Source organism: Zosterops lateralis (genome assembly GCF_965231275.1).
Source record: "Zosterops lateralis genome assembly, chromosome: Z".
In the NCBI taxonomy this organism is placed as follows: Eukaryota; Metazoa; Chordata; class Aves; order Passeriformes; family Zosteropidae; genus Zosterops; species Zosterops lateralis.
Window position 1 is genome coordinate 64,472,804 of NC_139800.1, and position 13,218 is coordinate 64,486,021.

At 35.6% G+C, this 13,218-nt stretch overlaps 1 protein-coding gene across 2 annotated transcripts in view; it reads left to right on the forward strand.

The window, feature by feature from the left end:
* TRPM3 (transient receptor potential cation channel subfamily M member 3) overlaps window positions 1-13,218 on the forward strand; it is a gene marked incomplete at both ends in the record, with an annotated part of 383,951 nt that overhangs the window by 243,827 nt on the left and 126,906 nt on the right. For both annotated transcript variants that reach the window (XM_083884288.1, XM_083884289.1), the window contains 2 exons: window positions 9,352-9,431; window positions 10,089-10,293. In XM_083884288.1, the coding sequence (XP_083740414.1) occupies window positions 9,352-9,431; window positions 10,089-10,293 (285 nt within the window). The remainder of the gene's footprint in view (window positions 1-9,351; window positions 9,432-10,088; window positions 10,294-13,218) is intronic.

A 13,218-nucleotide genomic window follows, 5' to 3' on the forward strand; every position in this document is an offset into this window, starting at 1 on the left:
TCTTGTTTATGTATTCCTGAACTAAAGCATTGCATTAGGTGGACAGTTGAAACTTGGATGATATTTTTCAGGAAAATCAAATATTAACAGTCTCTGGGATTTAACAGGGGAAAAATGCTAATTATACAGCTAAGCCTACATTATAGTAATTCTGACATACTATAATGCAAAAATAACTAGGAAATAAAATACTATAATGCCAAACTTCACAGGAGTTTTTCTAAAAGAAATGTAACTTACTACAGGAAACAAATTTCCTTTCTCAAAAACAGGTTTATGAAAGATTTCCTGCGTGTTCGCTAATGCAGCTGGCAACAAGATATTTTAAATGAAATTTGTTGGTTTATTTCTGCCTTACCCCTGCCCAAAATCAAAGCTCATAAGGGTTGTATGGCAGCAGTTCTATCAAGCAGCTCTGGACATTCTCTGGTATTTTCCTGCACATTATGTCAGACAAGGCAGAGAGAAGGTCTGCAGTGGAAGGAGAAGAGCAGCTGTTCAAACAGCTGTGTGGAAGCATCCATACCTTCCAGAATGAGATTTGGGGGAAAGGCTGCTGTATTCCTGGCTGCAGGAGCTATTTCAGAGGCTGAAGGGCAGTTCCCTCTTCCCTCTTTAGTCAGGCTTCTGCCTTCCTCCTGAGGTACATCTGCTCTTTTTGTTCTGACCATATCTGAGCAGGTACAGATAACAAAACTGAAAATAAAACATTTACTTCTCATTAATATCATATTTCTGAATGCTTTTCCATTCATGCTTTGTGCTAATGCCAGAGAAATAGCTGTGATTTGGATGCAAACTCTCAAACCTAAAAACTTGTCTCTATTTCATCCATTCAACATCATGTTTGGTGAAAGAAAGCTGTTTGAGTCAAAGTCAAGATATCAATTTTGATGGATAGCAATGGACTGGAAATGTTTTCCTTAGATCCGATGACAGTATTAAGACTTCCTAAAATTTTACTAAGTTTTGTTTCTAGTGATAAATCAGTGGCATCTTTTGTTAGACTTTTCCCTGTAATATTTAAGAGCTAGCTAAAGTAGTAGGTACATTTCTTTTCCGTTCAAATATCACTGAAATCAAAGGTCATAATGGATCATATAACAAAAAATGACATCTGGAGCAAATTTCAAAGCTGTTCTTTATAATGCAATTTGAATGGCAAATAAGGCAGAAATATTCTAGCTTAATTCAGAATATATCCACCATCTCTTGAAAAGAACACATATAAACAAGCTACCATTAAAAGTAGTCTTGTCAATGCCACCATTTGTCTATCAAAATCTAAACAATACGTGGGCTTGGCATATGCCTAAAACATATTTCTCTGTCATTTGATATTCCCTAGGGCAGAATTCAGTAAAATCTCGTGCTTAAAGCATCAGGAAAAGAAAATTAGGAAACGCAGCTTATGGGACAGAAAATGAGATAGCTGCATCTATGCAAGATTTGTGCTATTTAGTACTTAAGTTTTGCATTATAGAGATGGCAAGAATGATTCAGGAGGCTTCCAATGCAGTCTGCACATACTAATGAATTTGACACAAAGATAGTTACAAGGAGAGCTTACAGATGTAGTTGAAGTTTTACCACAGTTTGAGGACATGATGTGCCTAGGCTGGAGGTGGTGAAACCCTGGCCTAAACCAAAGCCTTGTGACAAGGGGTACCTGTCACAGGGACTGCATCGTTCAGGGGGCTCAAGAGGGACTTGGGAGTGACTGCATGTTAGATAAGATGAAATGTGAACAGGGACATAAAATTGGTCTAGTTGAATGTTTAGGCTTGAGGAACATCTGGAATCATCATTTCTTCAGGCCCTTTCATGCAGATATGTGCAATTTAATTTTGATTCCTTCATCAGCTGAGCACCCAGGGGTTAAGAAAACCACCTCAATCTAATGAAAGAGCAGACAATGGTAAAGCTGTAATACCTTTTATGGGGTAGAATGACTAGTTTAGAAATCAAATAGTTCAGACTAGAATTAGATTCAGTGCATAACTACTAGGTGTGCATTTTAACCTCATGATTTTTGTTAGACAGCATGAAACCTTTCTTAATGTGAAAGGTATTTTCTTTCCTTAGTTTTAAGAGTTAAGGAATGATGTTGTACTCTTTCAGAATCCAGAAACAAGCTTAGTAGTTTAAAAGATAAATAATCTACCAGCACTGAGTGGCAGAACAATATTTCCTGTGTATTTTGCTTTCTAATGATGTGTTTGCAGCTACAGGCTTGTATGGCATCATTTTTTATTATGATTTTTTAAGCTGCATTTGACATAAATTAGAACTTGATCTAGATTTATTACTGCTCTGTAATAAAGATTTTATTAAAACAGCTTGATCTTTATAGCAGGTTTTCACCATAAATATTGTAGATTCTTTACTACACTAAAGGGAAGTATTTGAGTTTAGCTAGATACTTCTGTGAAAGTATACCACAGTGCTCAGTTGTGATGGTCAAGAAAACAAAAATCAATCTGTTATGGGAGATATTAGGCAAGAAATAAGTACCAAACTACTGAATGTCCACTTGCCACAATACCAATCTGTAGTCAGTCCACCATAGGTGCGCAGTTCTGATTCCTCCCAGAAGGAAGAATCAAGTTGAAAAAGGTTTGGAGAGGGGCAGCAAGGATGATAAAAGGTAATAAATGGTTTCTGTGTGAGGAGATACTTGATAAATGGTTAATCTGGAAAAAAAAATACTTGAGGGTATCTTGAAAACCATGACTAGTATGAAGAGGATGGGTGGGAATTGAGTGTGCGCTGCCTTTCTCAGCAATGGGAAAGTATGAGGAACCACATTCAAAATAAACAGAAGGAAGTGTTTCCCTCTGCAGCAAGGAGAAAGATGTGAAGTTGCTGAAAGCGTGCAAGAAATCAGCAGGCAAGTTGCTAGGAGAAATCCCATGAAGGGTTACAGAGCATGTAGAAATCACCACTATGCAGGAAGTCCATGAGCAGAAGATAACTGTTAGTGGAGAAACTCTTAGAGAAAAGCATTATACACATTTTATGTGTTTTCCCTTTTTTATAGCCTGTACTTATGACGCTATAAAACAGAGTTCTAGAGAAACCCATCAAGCAAGACTTTCTTATTAGAAATGGATTATTTTCTCATTTAAATAACTTTAAACTCACAGCAATTTTGGTGAAATCATAAATATGTATCTGAAGAAACCTCACGAATGAAGTTGATAGTCTTCAGTCTTCCTTTCATGTGCTAAAACCCATAAGAAGAAAACACTTTTTGAAAGTGTTCTTTATAATATAACCTTCATCTTAATGAGATTTTCTTTAAAATTTTCCCCTTACATTTCTACAGATCTTAAGGAGGCCTGTAGGAACCTGGATGTCTACACCAATTTTGGATCTAATCATTTTTCCTAGTTCTTTTAAAAATATCTGTTAAGCTTTCAGTTTATCCGTTAATAGCATGGATAATAATGGCATATGCTTGTTCCATATAATGTCTATATAAAGCATAAATGCACATTTCCACAGTAGCATTAGCAGAGACATGACATTCTCATTTCTGTGTCCTTACAGTAAGAAGAATGTCAGATATAATTACTAAAATCATTAACTATTGAATGAAAAGCTCCTAATTATTTTTAAATTACTCTATTTCTTCTAAGTACAGGATAAAAATTACATCTGGTAAACAATGCTAGGAGATAATTTCTGTAACATACTGCAAAAAAAATGACTGTATTCTATGCTCTCCTATTCTGTGCTGAATACAAATTTATTTTCAAGACAATTCAGCATTGTTTTTCTAACAACTCTGGTTATAAAGTGCTTGAGAAGCCTGTTAGGAAAAGAACAAAGCATGCATAAGTACAGCTCTAGTGGATAAAGGTCAGATTGCCAGCCTCTAAGATGCTACTAGGAATAAATGTCTGTTAGAAAATGAAATATTTTGGGACAGCCCAGTGATTTCTGAGTTAATGTCCACACAGGTAAATTCCTAATGCTTCAATAATGACTTAAAAATGCTTATAATGCTTATAATTGCATAGTGTTGAAACAAGGCTTAGAAATTTGTCCCAGACACACCTTGTAATAAGGTTAGAATGAAGCATGCCTTCCTTTGTGCTGATTTAGCTTTAGAAATTTACAGATACAGGGTTGTTATTCACAGACGGTGGAATTTGTAAATATTCCCATTTGGTTAAGGAATACTAATCACATCAGTTTGCAATAGCCCTGATGCCATTCCGTCACCATATGCTTCTCTAAATCTTCTCTGTAATTTGTAACTGTAATCTTCAGTAACACTCCATTCCCTGTCCAGCTGCTCTGTCTCCCTGCAAAGTAGAGAAAGACTTTAAATGCCTCTCTTTCCCCAATGAAACCTGTCTTTAAATATTTGCCCTCTACTCCCATGAGCAATCAGTAATGAGTTCATTACTAACTGCAGTTTTAATAGTTTGTTTTATAAACAGTGAGCTGGGTGGAAGATTTAAAGAATATGTATGTTTTTATCATGAAATTGGAAATCTGAAAGCACTATTTTGCCGTTGTACCATATTGAAAAAAAATCTGTCTCTGCGTACTAGTTCTTTCTCTATTACTCCTAAAAATAAATAAATAATTTTAAAAAAGTATGGCACTGGTAGTTGCATTTCCACAGAGTCCTGTGTTAATGCATCTCTAAATGAGCAAGGCTAGTTGTAATTTACTGTAGCATGAGTTGTATATGCCAACACTGAAGTCCCTACCTATAAAACATCCTAGTGCCATTGGGTGACATATGGGAACTAATATAACTATTCCTTCTTTTTTTGATTTCTTAAGACAAGATGTGGCTTTTGCCCCGTGGTACTCTGCAAGTTGAAACCTGAATCCAGGATCAGTCTCCATAATATTGTCAGGTTCAAATACTGAAATTTCACTTCAAAGTCAACTAAGATTTTAGCCAGTTATCTCAGTCATGAGATCTTTCCTTTCTCCGCCTTACTCTTTCTCCACCCTCTCAACCAAACCAAATTCCCCAGTGTTAAAAAGCAAGCTCTCTTTACCTTCTGACTCTCATCATATTCTTTACCTCACCGAATTGTTTACTAACTGCTTTCCTGGCTGCAACTTCACCTTGGTCATTCTCCAAAGACCATGTTTGGTCTGATCCTGTGTTTAAGAGATCTGACAAGATAAGGACACAGTCTCAGAAACCTCACAGATCACAAGTTGGCTGGAAAAGAATGTGTGTGTGTATACACACATAGAAAGTATGTGTATGTACATTCTTAATATATACATTAATATTTACAAAATACATCTATGTGTTTTACACAAAAACTTAAGGAACCAAGAGACAAAAGAAATCTCTTGGATTAGCCAGCCTAGCAGAAGCTTCTCCACATGTGTGATGGTGTAAGAAGTTTAAAAGTTGATGCATATTCTCAGCTTTGCCCATTCTGGGCCCATCAGAGCTAATGTATGTGCAGAACAGTTTAGTGCTTGTGTACTCATCAGTACCAAGGGTGGACAGAATATTTTTCACACATTAGATGCACCCTTAATGATAAGGAAAGGAAGGGATGTAGGCATATGTAGGAGTACAGAGGAACTAATGCAAACATGGTTGTGGGGTTAAGAGTCAAAATACTTTATGTGTTGAAAACTCTTGAAGTAAGTAACTAAACCTATGTTATTAGTAGTTACTAAAATTATAACTAAGGTGTTGTTCATATGAAAAGGTCATTTATCAGTGTTAAGATCAAGAAGGATGGTAAAGAAGTGATCCCCAAATTTGTAAGTATTCAAGTTTTGCTTAAAGTTACCAGCTTTTAATTACAGTGAAAACAATGCAGCTGCTTGTCTCTGAAAGACAAAGGTTTGTCTTTATGAAAAGTTATATGCACTTCAGTACAGCAATTGAGGTGGGAAACAGTGACAAAATCCCTATTTCTTTCGGAAAATGCCTTTGATTATTTGCAATATATTTCAGCTGTGTAGAGGTTTCCCACAGTTGCCCAATAAACACACTGTTTTCATTCTTCGGAGCTTAACAGTTTCTACTGTGTCCTCAAGATCTTTCCAGCTTATTACAGTGTTTCTTTTGATGGATTGGTTTTCCCGAGTCAAGCTTAAGAACTCAGAGCATCTTATCACACTTCAACCAGCTCGCTTTCTCAGGGGCAAAGAAGAGAGGAGACAAAAAAGCCCATCAAGGCTTGCGCCAGTTAAATCCAAGCTCTCAAGGGATTTGTTTTTCTTTTGGCATCAGATTAGATGTTCAAACCAAGCAGTGTTGTGGGGCCACGGGTGAGTGCCCACTAAACCCTTAACAAGGCTAATCCCACACATTCCAAGCAGCTAATGGGTGCGAGGGCTCTGCTGGCTCTGACACCCCGCAGGCAGGGCAGCCGCACAATAAATGTGTTATCGGCCGTGAGCGGCCAAGGCAGGACGTGAGGAGCGGGTTCTGCTCCGGGACAGCCTTGAACACCAAGTTTGGTACTCAGGTAAAGAAAAGAGAGAAAGAAAATGTTCTTGGTGGTGTTTTGCAGAGAGGTTAATAAAGAGAGCGGCTTACCCAGAGAGTTAAGCTATGAATACACTAAATTCAAGTGTGGCGTGTGCTTTATGAATTCACTGTGGACTTTAAATTGTCTCATGAACTGTTACTGAAGGAGTACTTATGAAACAGGAGAAAGAGAAGATAAGCTTCTTGCTTTACTAGTCTTGAAAATACTTTGTCTACTAACTTGTAGACTATAGTCTACTACAGTCTTCTAAACATTTTATTACTTTATTAATTTGCATTATAAGTAAGAGTTTAACGGGGACAGTTTAGTTATGAATATGTTGGTTTCCTGAACTTATTTTGTTATGAAGACTTTACAGCAAGTAGCATCACTTATTATATCTCTGAACTTTATAGTTCATTGCAAATTATTTCTGTTGCAGAAAGATAACTGGCATGGGGCAGTGCAACCAGAGGCTTTCTTTTAAATTTGGAAGGATAAGGTATTATGAGATTCGTAAATCACATGTTTTGTCATCACAATTCTACTGGGTAGGATAGTATATTGCTTGAGAACTAAAAGCTAGAAAGTATCTTTTCCTGGTGTGAATAAAGGAGATTTTAAACCAGACTATTATTTCTGCAATATTGCCTGTGAAGAATTGTGATGAAAATTCAAATAGTAATTATTATTTTTGTTATTAATTTATTTTTTTAATGTAGCTGTGTTTCTTTTTCACTTGCAAAGACAATATGAAGAAGAGTAGGAAGACAAATTTTAAATGTCAGTTTCTTGGGTTTTGAAATTTTGCTTTCATACCTAAAGAAAAAATTTCAGTGAAGTAGCTGTTCCAGCACTTTTTCGTACTAGAACTTGAGATAGATTTAGCTAGACTACCTTTAGACAAAACACAGTAGTGTCTGTGTAGCCAAGAAATTAATCACAGTAAATTGTTTGTAAAAGAAATTATTATTATTATGGAAATAATAATAATATATTTAATAAAGGATATTTAGAAGTTATAATAAATTGAATCTCAAGGTAATCTCTCTTAGGTGAAGTAAAACTTCTTTAGCCTTCAGAATTTCTATGTAACTACACTCTGTTTAAACAAAACAAATCTTGCCCAACCTTCTATAACGCATGAACCTTCTGTTTGCTGCTGTGAGATAAACCAGTCAAATACAGTTTTATGTAATAGTTTTAATAGACTTTTTTGTTTTCTGACTGTAAAAGTGATGCTAGGTATCTGCTGCTCCTACAAAATATGAAATCTAGGAAATAAACATTTCAAATAAAAATGCAAGGAGACCAAATATAAAATATTGCTAAATAGCACCAGTAACCACTAGATCCAGCAAGAAATTATTTTCTCTGTAAAAAGCAAAAGAATATATTCTATATACTGGGACTGGTAAGTAATAGATGTAGCTAGGAATTCTTGTTATGTTATTTTGTAGTTTGTGCTGGTGGAATTCACCAACTCCAAGAAATTTATTTAGTTCACAGTGATTTTCACATGTGTCAGAAGCAGAGGATTTTGGTTTTAAACACGGAAAACGGGATGTAGATTGAATTGACAAGAAGGTAACATTAAATAGTAATGTAACATTAGTTAGTAAAAGTAGTAAGTAGGTATTACATATCCTTGCATAGTAAAAGGCAACTTCAGTTACGTAATGTTATATAGGCAATTTCAAAAGTCCTCTTTTCAAGGAGGTAAAATGCTCATATTTCCTTTAAAATGTTTAAAGTTTATTTCACATTACTTAATTTTCAGATAATTTTGTCATAGCTCATAGTTCAGTTTATGCTATGCAGTTAAGTGGGTAATTTTGTTATTTAAATATATTAAGTTAATCTGTTTTAAATGAATTTTCAAGGGAAAGCTTCAGCTCATCTCCTCATTAAATGAAATAATAGAATTCTATGTGTGTGAGTGTTTTAGGGAGCTTTCCAGAATTCTTATTATGTGGAGTGAGGGTTTCCTAGTTAATTAAAAAATATTTTAGAACTCTGAAATTCTCTACTTTCTTGTTTTGTGTTTGCTCTTCTCTTTTCACTTTTTCTTTCCTACCCATCTCTCTGTTTAAAAAGGCTTCTTGTGTATCTGACAATTAAGACTATGCTGCAGGAAATTTCCTGCTTTTCTGTGAATATCTGGGGGAAGATCTTGAGTGGTATGAACAAGCATAGCTTCACTGAACTATTTTAGAGGCTACCTGCCAATTATTTGATTCAATGTATTAAAAATTTTTGTGTCTTGTTTCAGAAACAGATCTTCCTCTTTATTATTATTATTATTATTATTATTATTATTATTATTGTCGTTATTATTATTATTATTATTATTATTATTATTATTATTATTATTAATGTGTCCACATAGAAACTGTAGTTTCTGCCTCTGTGTTAAACAGCACTCTCATGCTTGTGTAAAAATGTTTTGGATAATTTGATTGGTTTGGTTGTAGGGGTTTTCTTCTAATTAGAGCTGGCTTAGTTGTATCACTGATATGGAAAAACAGAGGTGTTTTTGATGATTAGGTGTAGTGTTTCTTCTGCCTTGCAGAAAGGTTTAGAATTTGAGTTAATTCTTCTCCAGAAATTTCTTCCTCTGTTATGAGAATATAGGTAACAGCATCAAGGTGATCTGGCTGGTGAATAAGAACAGGATATTGAAAGCTTGTGGGGTGCTTAGTTCTAGAAGGGAACCAAAGTTCTTAAGGGAATGTTTGCCCTCTACAAAATATGCACTGCTTATCTGAGGGGTCAGTGAAATTTTCTCTTCTGTTTGAAGTTTTTCTACAGTTGTACTGTAAGTTGTATATAATAAAGCAAACAGACCTCAAGGAATTTCCTTTCTCTTTTTTAGGCACAGAAATCATGGATAGAAAGAGCATTTTACAAGAGAGAATGTGTTCATATCATACCCAGCACCAAAGACCCCCATAGGTAATTGCATGTTACTTGTATGAAAGATGAAAGTAGGTTAAAAGAGATGTCTCTTCTCTATATATATATACATACAATGGATACAGATATAAGTATTTTGTAAACTTATTTTTTCAGAGGGTGGTTGAATTATATTTGGAGTGATGGATTCCTGTGGAAGCTATTTGTTTACATTTCAAAACTTATTTCATAAGAAAAAAAAGATAAATCAAGGGTGGGTCAGCATCTGTGTTTAATTTCTTTATCTTCTTAGCTCAATATTCAGTGTACTGAATATCTACCTAAATTGGATGCATGACACACAAGACTGTCAAAAGCAAATGGATGCATTAACCTAGCAATTTAAAATTTGTGCTAATTCATGCAGAAGCCGATTAATTGTCCTGATGTTACTTGAAGGAAAGAGAAGATGTACTTTAATTTCATTTTGTAACTATTTAGAACAAAGCATGATTTTTTTCAAATACAGGAGAGTCCAAAGTAAACAAGACAAAGGAAAAAGAAAGGTAATTTACGCACTGTGTTGCTTCCATACATAAAGGCTTCAGGAAAGGGATCAGTGGAGTTGAAAAGGGGTTGGGTTCTTTTTGTGTTTTGTTTCCCTGTTCGGTTTATACACGCATGTGACTTGGGATTTATGTTTGTCCACTGTCATAGGTGTTGCTGTGGGCGTCTGACAGGCCAGCACATTGGGCAGCCTCCAAGCGCCTCCACGACTCAGAACGAGAAGAATGAGCCCCGGCTTGCTCGCAATGACATCCAGTCGGAGAAGTGGTCCATCAGCAAGCACACGCAGCTCAGCCCGACGGATGCCTTCGGAACCATTGAATTCCAAGGAGGAGGCCACTCCAATAAAGCCATGGTAACCCTGTTTTTCTCTTAGATAAATAGTGCTGCTAGCTAAAAGTAAGAGTTCACACAGAATGTTCTTTCTTAACTTCTTGCTAAAGTGTTATCAAGTGTACGACTGGAATGTTTGTTTTTATGTGTCATGTGCCAAAGAGTGGGTGAACAAAATTAACTGCAAAAGCTGGAGTACAGTGTAAGAGGAGCTACGATTATGAAGGCTGAAGGCACATTAATGTGCTACTGTCTTTATTTTATTCCAATGACTACTCATCCGTCTTCTTCTGAATAATTTTAGAATTCAGCTATGATTTCGCATTGCTGGCTGTGTCTGCAAAGCTGACAAATTTTAAACATCCCAAATTCCCTTTAATAGTCCTTCAGACATGTCTCAGAAGATAAACCAGTTAGACTTATGGCTCATATTTCAGTGAAATAAGCGGCTGCAGGAAGTGTCTAATCTAGGAACTAGGAAATCCCTTGAGCAAGAAGTTACTCCTTCCCTATGGAGTGATAACAAAGGGTATTGATCTGAAGGCTTTGCTCCACTAACTTGGAGAAACATTTCCTGCACACGCTAACCCATGTGTGTGTTTCTCCTATTGAATATTACATGGAAGGAACAATCTCTCTAACTCTATCTAACCTGCAGAACCTGGATCTTTGGTAATGGCAGAGGAGTATGTGCCTAGTACTTCTTGGCCAAGACACTGCTTTGGCAGTGAGAGCAGGAGTTGGACTCTTGGGCACTCTGCACAATAACCTGCCCAGCAATCCCGTACTGTTTTCTGTGCATTAATTCTTTCCAAGAGATGTCTCAGATCTGTCATAAAGAATAGAGATTAGAGACAGTGAAAATCTCAGGTACTATGCCAGCAAGGGCAGAATATTTTCCTCAGATGTGTACAGAGGTGCTGGAGTTGGAGTGACTACTCAAGTGGATGGTTCTGTTTGTGCAAATGGATGGCTTCTTTTGATAGAAACTAGAAAGCACTGTTGCACCAAGAAACAGAAACTTAAGTAATTCCTCTAAGAGTATCACAGACATCATATATTCAGTTGATAACCAATCACCTAAAAATCTGCAAAGCCAGAGGTCCAAAGATATAGTAATGAATGTTAGAAACCATATATGGATTCTTTGCATTGAATCAGTTTTATGAGAAGAGATAACCACTACAGCTTTTTCAGTGATGTCCTTGAAGTTTTCTATAAAGAAATAAACAGCCCTGAAGGGGCTGAAGGTAGTATTGGAGAGCCAAGGAATGATGAAGGTTTTAGGGAGGCTGTTGATTCTCTTAGAGGATTTCTCATCTTTGCTGGGATTATGATGTCTTGGCATAGTGCCAGAAAAGACAGGACATGCTCTGACATTCATGATATATGCTCAAAGAAGTACAATTGAAACTGTGGAGATAAAACTGGAAATCAGCACAAAGGAAAGAAAAACATTGTGACAGAGTGCAGTCAGAAGTGAAACCATCAACTATTCAGAAAAAAAAGAAAAAAAGAGAACAGAAAAAGGAGCTTAAACTCTTAGAAAACTAAATAACTAGTTAAAACTTTGGGATAAATAAAGACAATGAATTTATTTCTGGAAACTCTCCAGATTTATTTTGTCAGACTAGAATCAAGTAGTTGCACATGCCATCTATTTGTAACATTTAAACCCCACCTAACATATGGGAATACAACAAATTCTTCATTCATTCAAAAATCTATAAAATCTCCAGAAATTTGATTATTTCACTAGTGGGAAAAGTGCTTCAAATTAAACAATTCAATTAAAATATCTCTTGAATGGGTTTTGTGCTTGCTTCCCACCAGTGTGAAAAATACCTTTCATAAGAGCAAAACACAAATAAAGAAGCTTGCACTTAAACCAGCATTTAAATGGAAACTGATTAAAGAATTTTAATGCCACAGAAAGCAGCACAAAGATGTCCTTGTATTCATATTTCCAGACCCAAACATTATTTTAGGGTAGACTATAGTCAAAAATTTGCCTAACCAGTTGTTGCAGTTTAATTAATAGAAAATTCAGCTCCTATCATTGCATTTACTGGGTACTAGGATGCTTGCATAACAAATCCAAAGCTTTCTGTAGAAGCTAAGAATTTGCTCATCAAAGGAACCCACCAACTTTTTCAGCAGAGAAGGTAAAAAGGAAACAATATATTGATAAAATAAGGCTTGAATAAAGGAGCAAGTACATAATAGCTCTTGGAAATATTCCTGTTCAACTGTACATTCTCAAACCCAAATGCAGAGAAGCTGATCAGTGTGGATAAGGGAAGAAAGATAACAGGAAGAAAACATGATAGATTTACTCCTTTCTAAAAATGTGTTAGTAATTTTCTAGGTACTGAACACCAAATAATGCTATAGCATGCAAGCTGTTTTTTGCTGGCAATTGTGGTAGGTTTATATTGGCTAATAAAATAATCTTACAAAGCAGCAAGATTTGGCAAGCTGACCAAATCGAGGAAAACCTCAGGGGAAAAAATTGGCATTAAAATTTCCACCTATTCCTTATTTTATTTCCTGAAATGGATGCCCACATATAAAAATTACTAAGCAAGGAAAACACCAAACTGAGTAGTATTTTCTTGGTCTGTGCTAACAGCAATATTGTTAAATTTTTCGGAATTGGACTACAAAGAATTAGGTGGAATTTTTTTAATAGGAACCATAACCTTTGATTTATAATTGGGAAACCAGGAGTCAATTAAAGGAAGAGATTAGTGCATGTAAAACTGACAGAAAATTATTTCTCCATTTGAAGTAACAGAATTAGATTTTAGTATAAAATATATAGTAAGTATAGTTATACTTTTCATGGTACAATATTATATCAGCTGCCACCAGACAACAACAAACAGATCTTCAGCTGTGAAAATGAAAATTATACTGAAATTATAACAGAACACATGGATTTGGA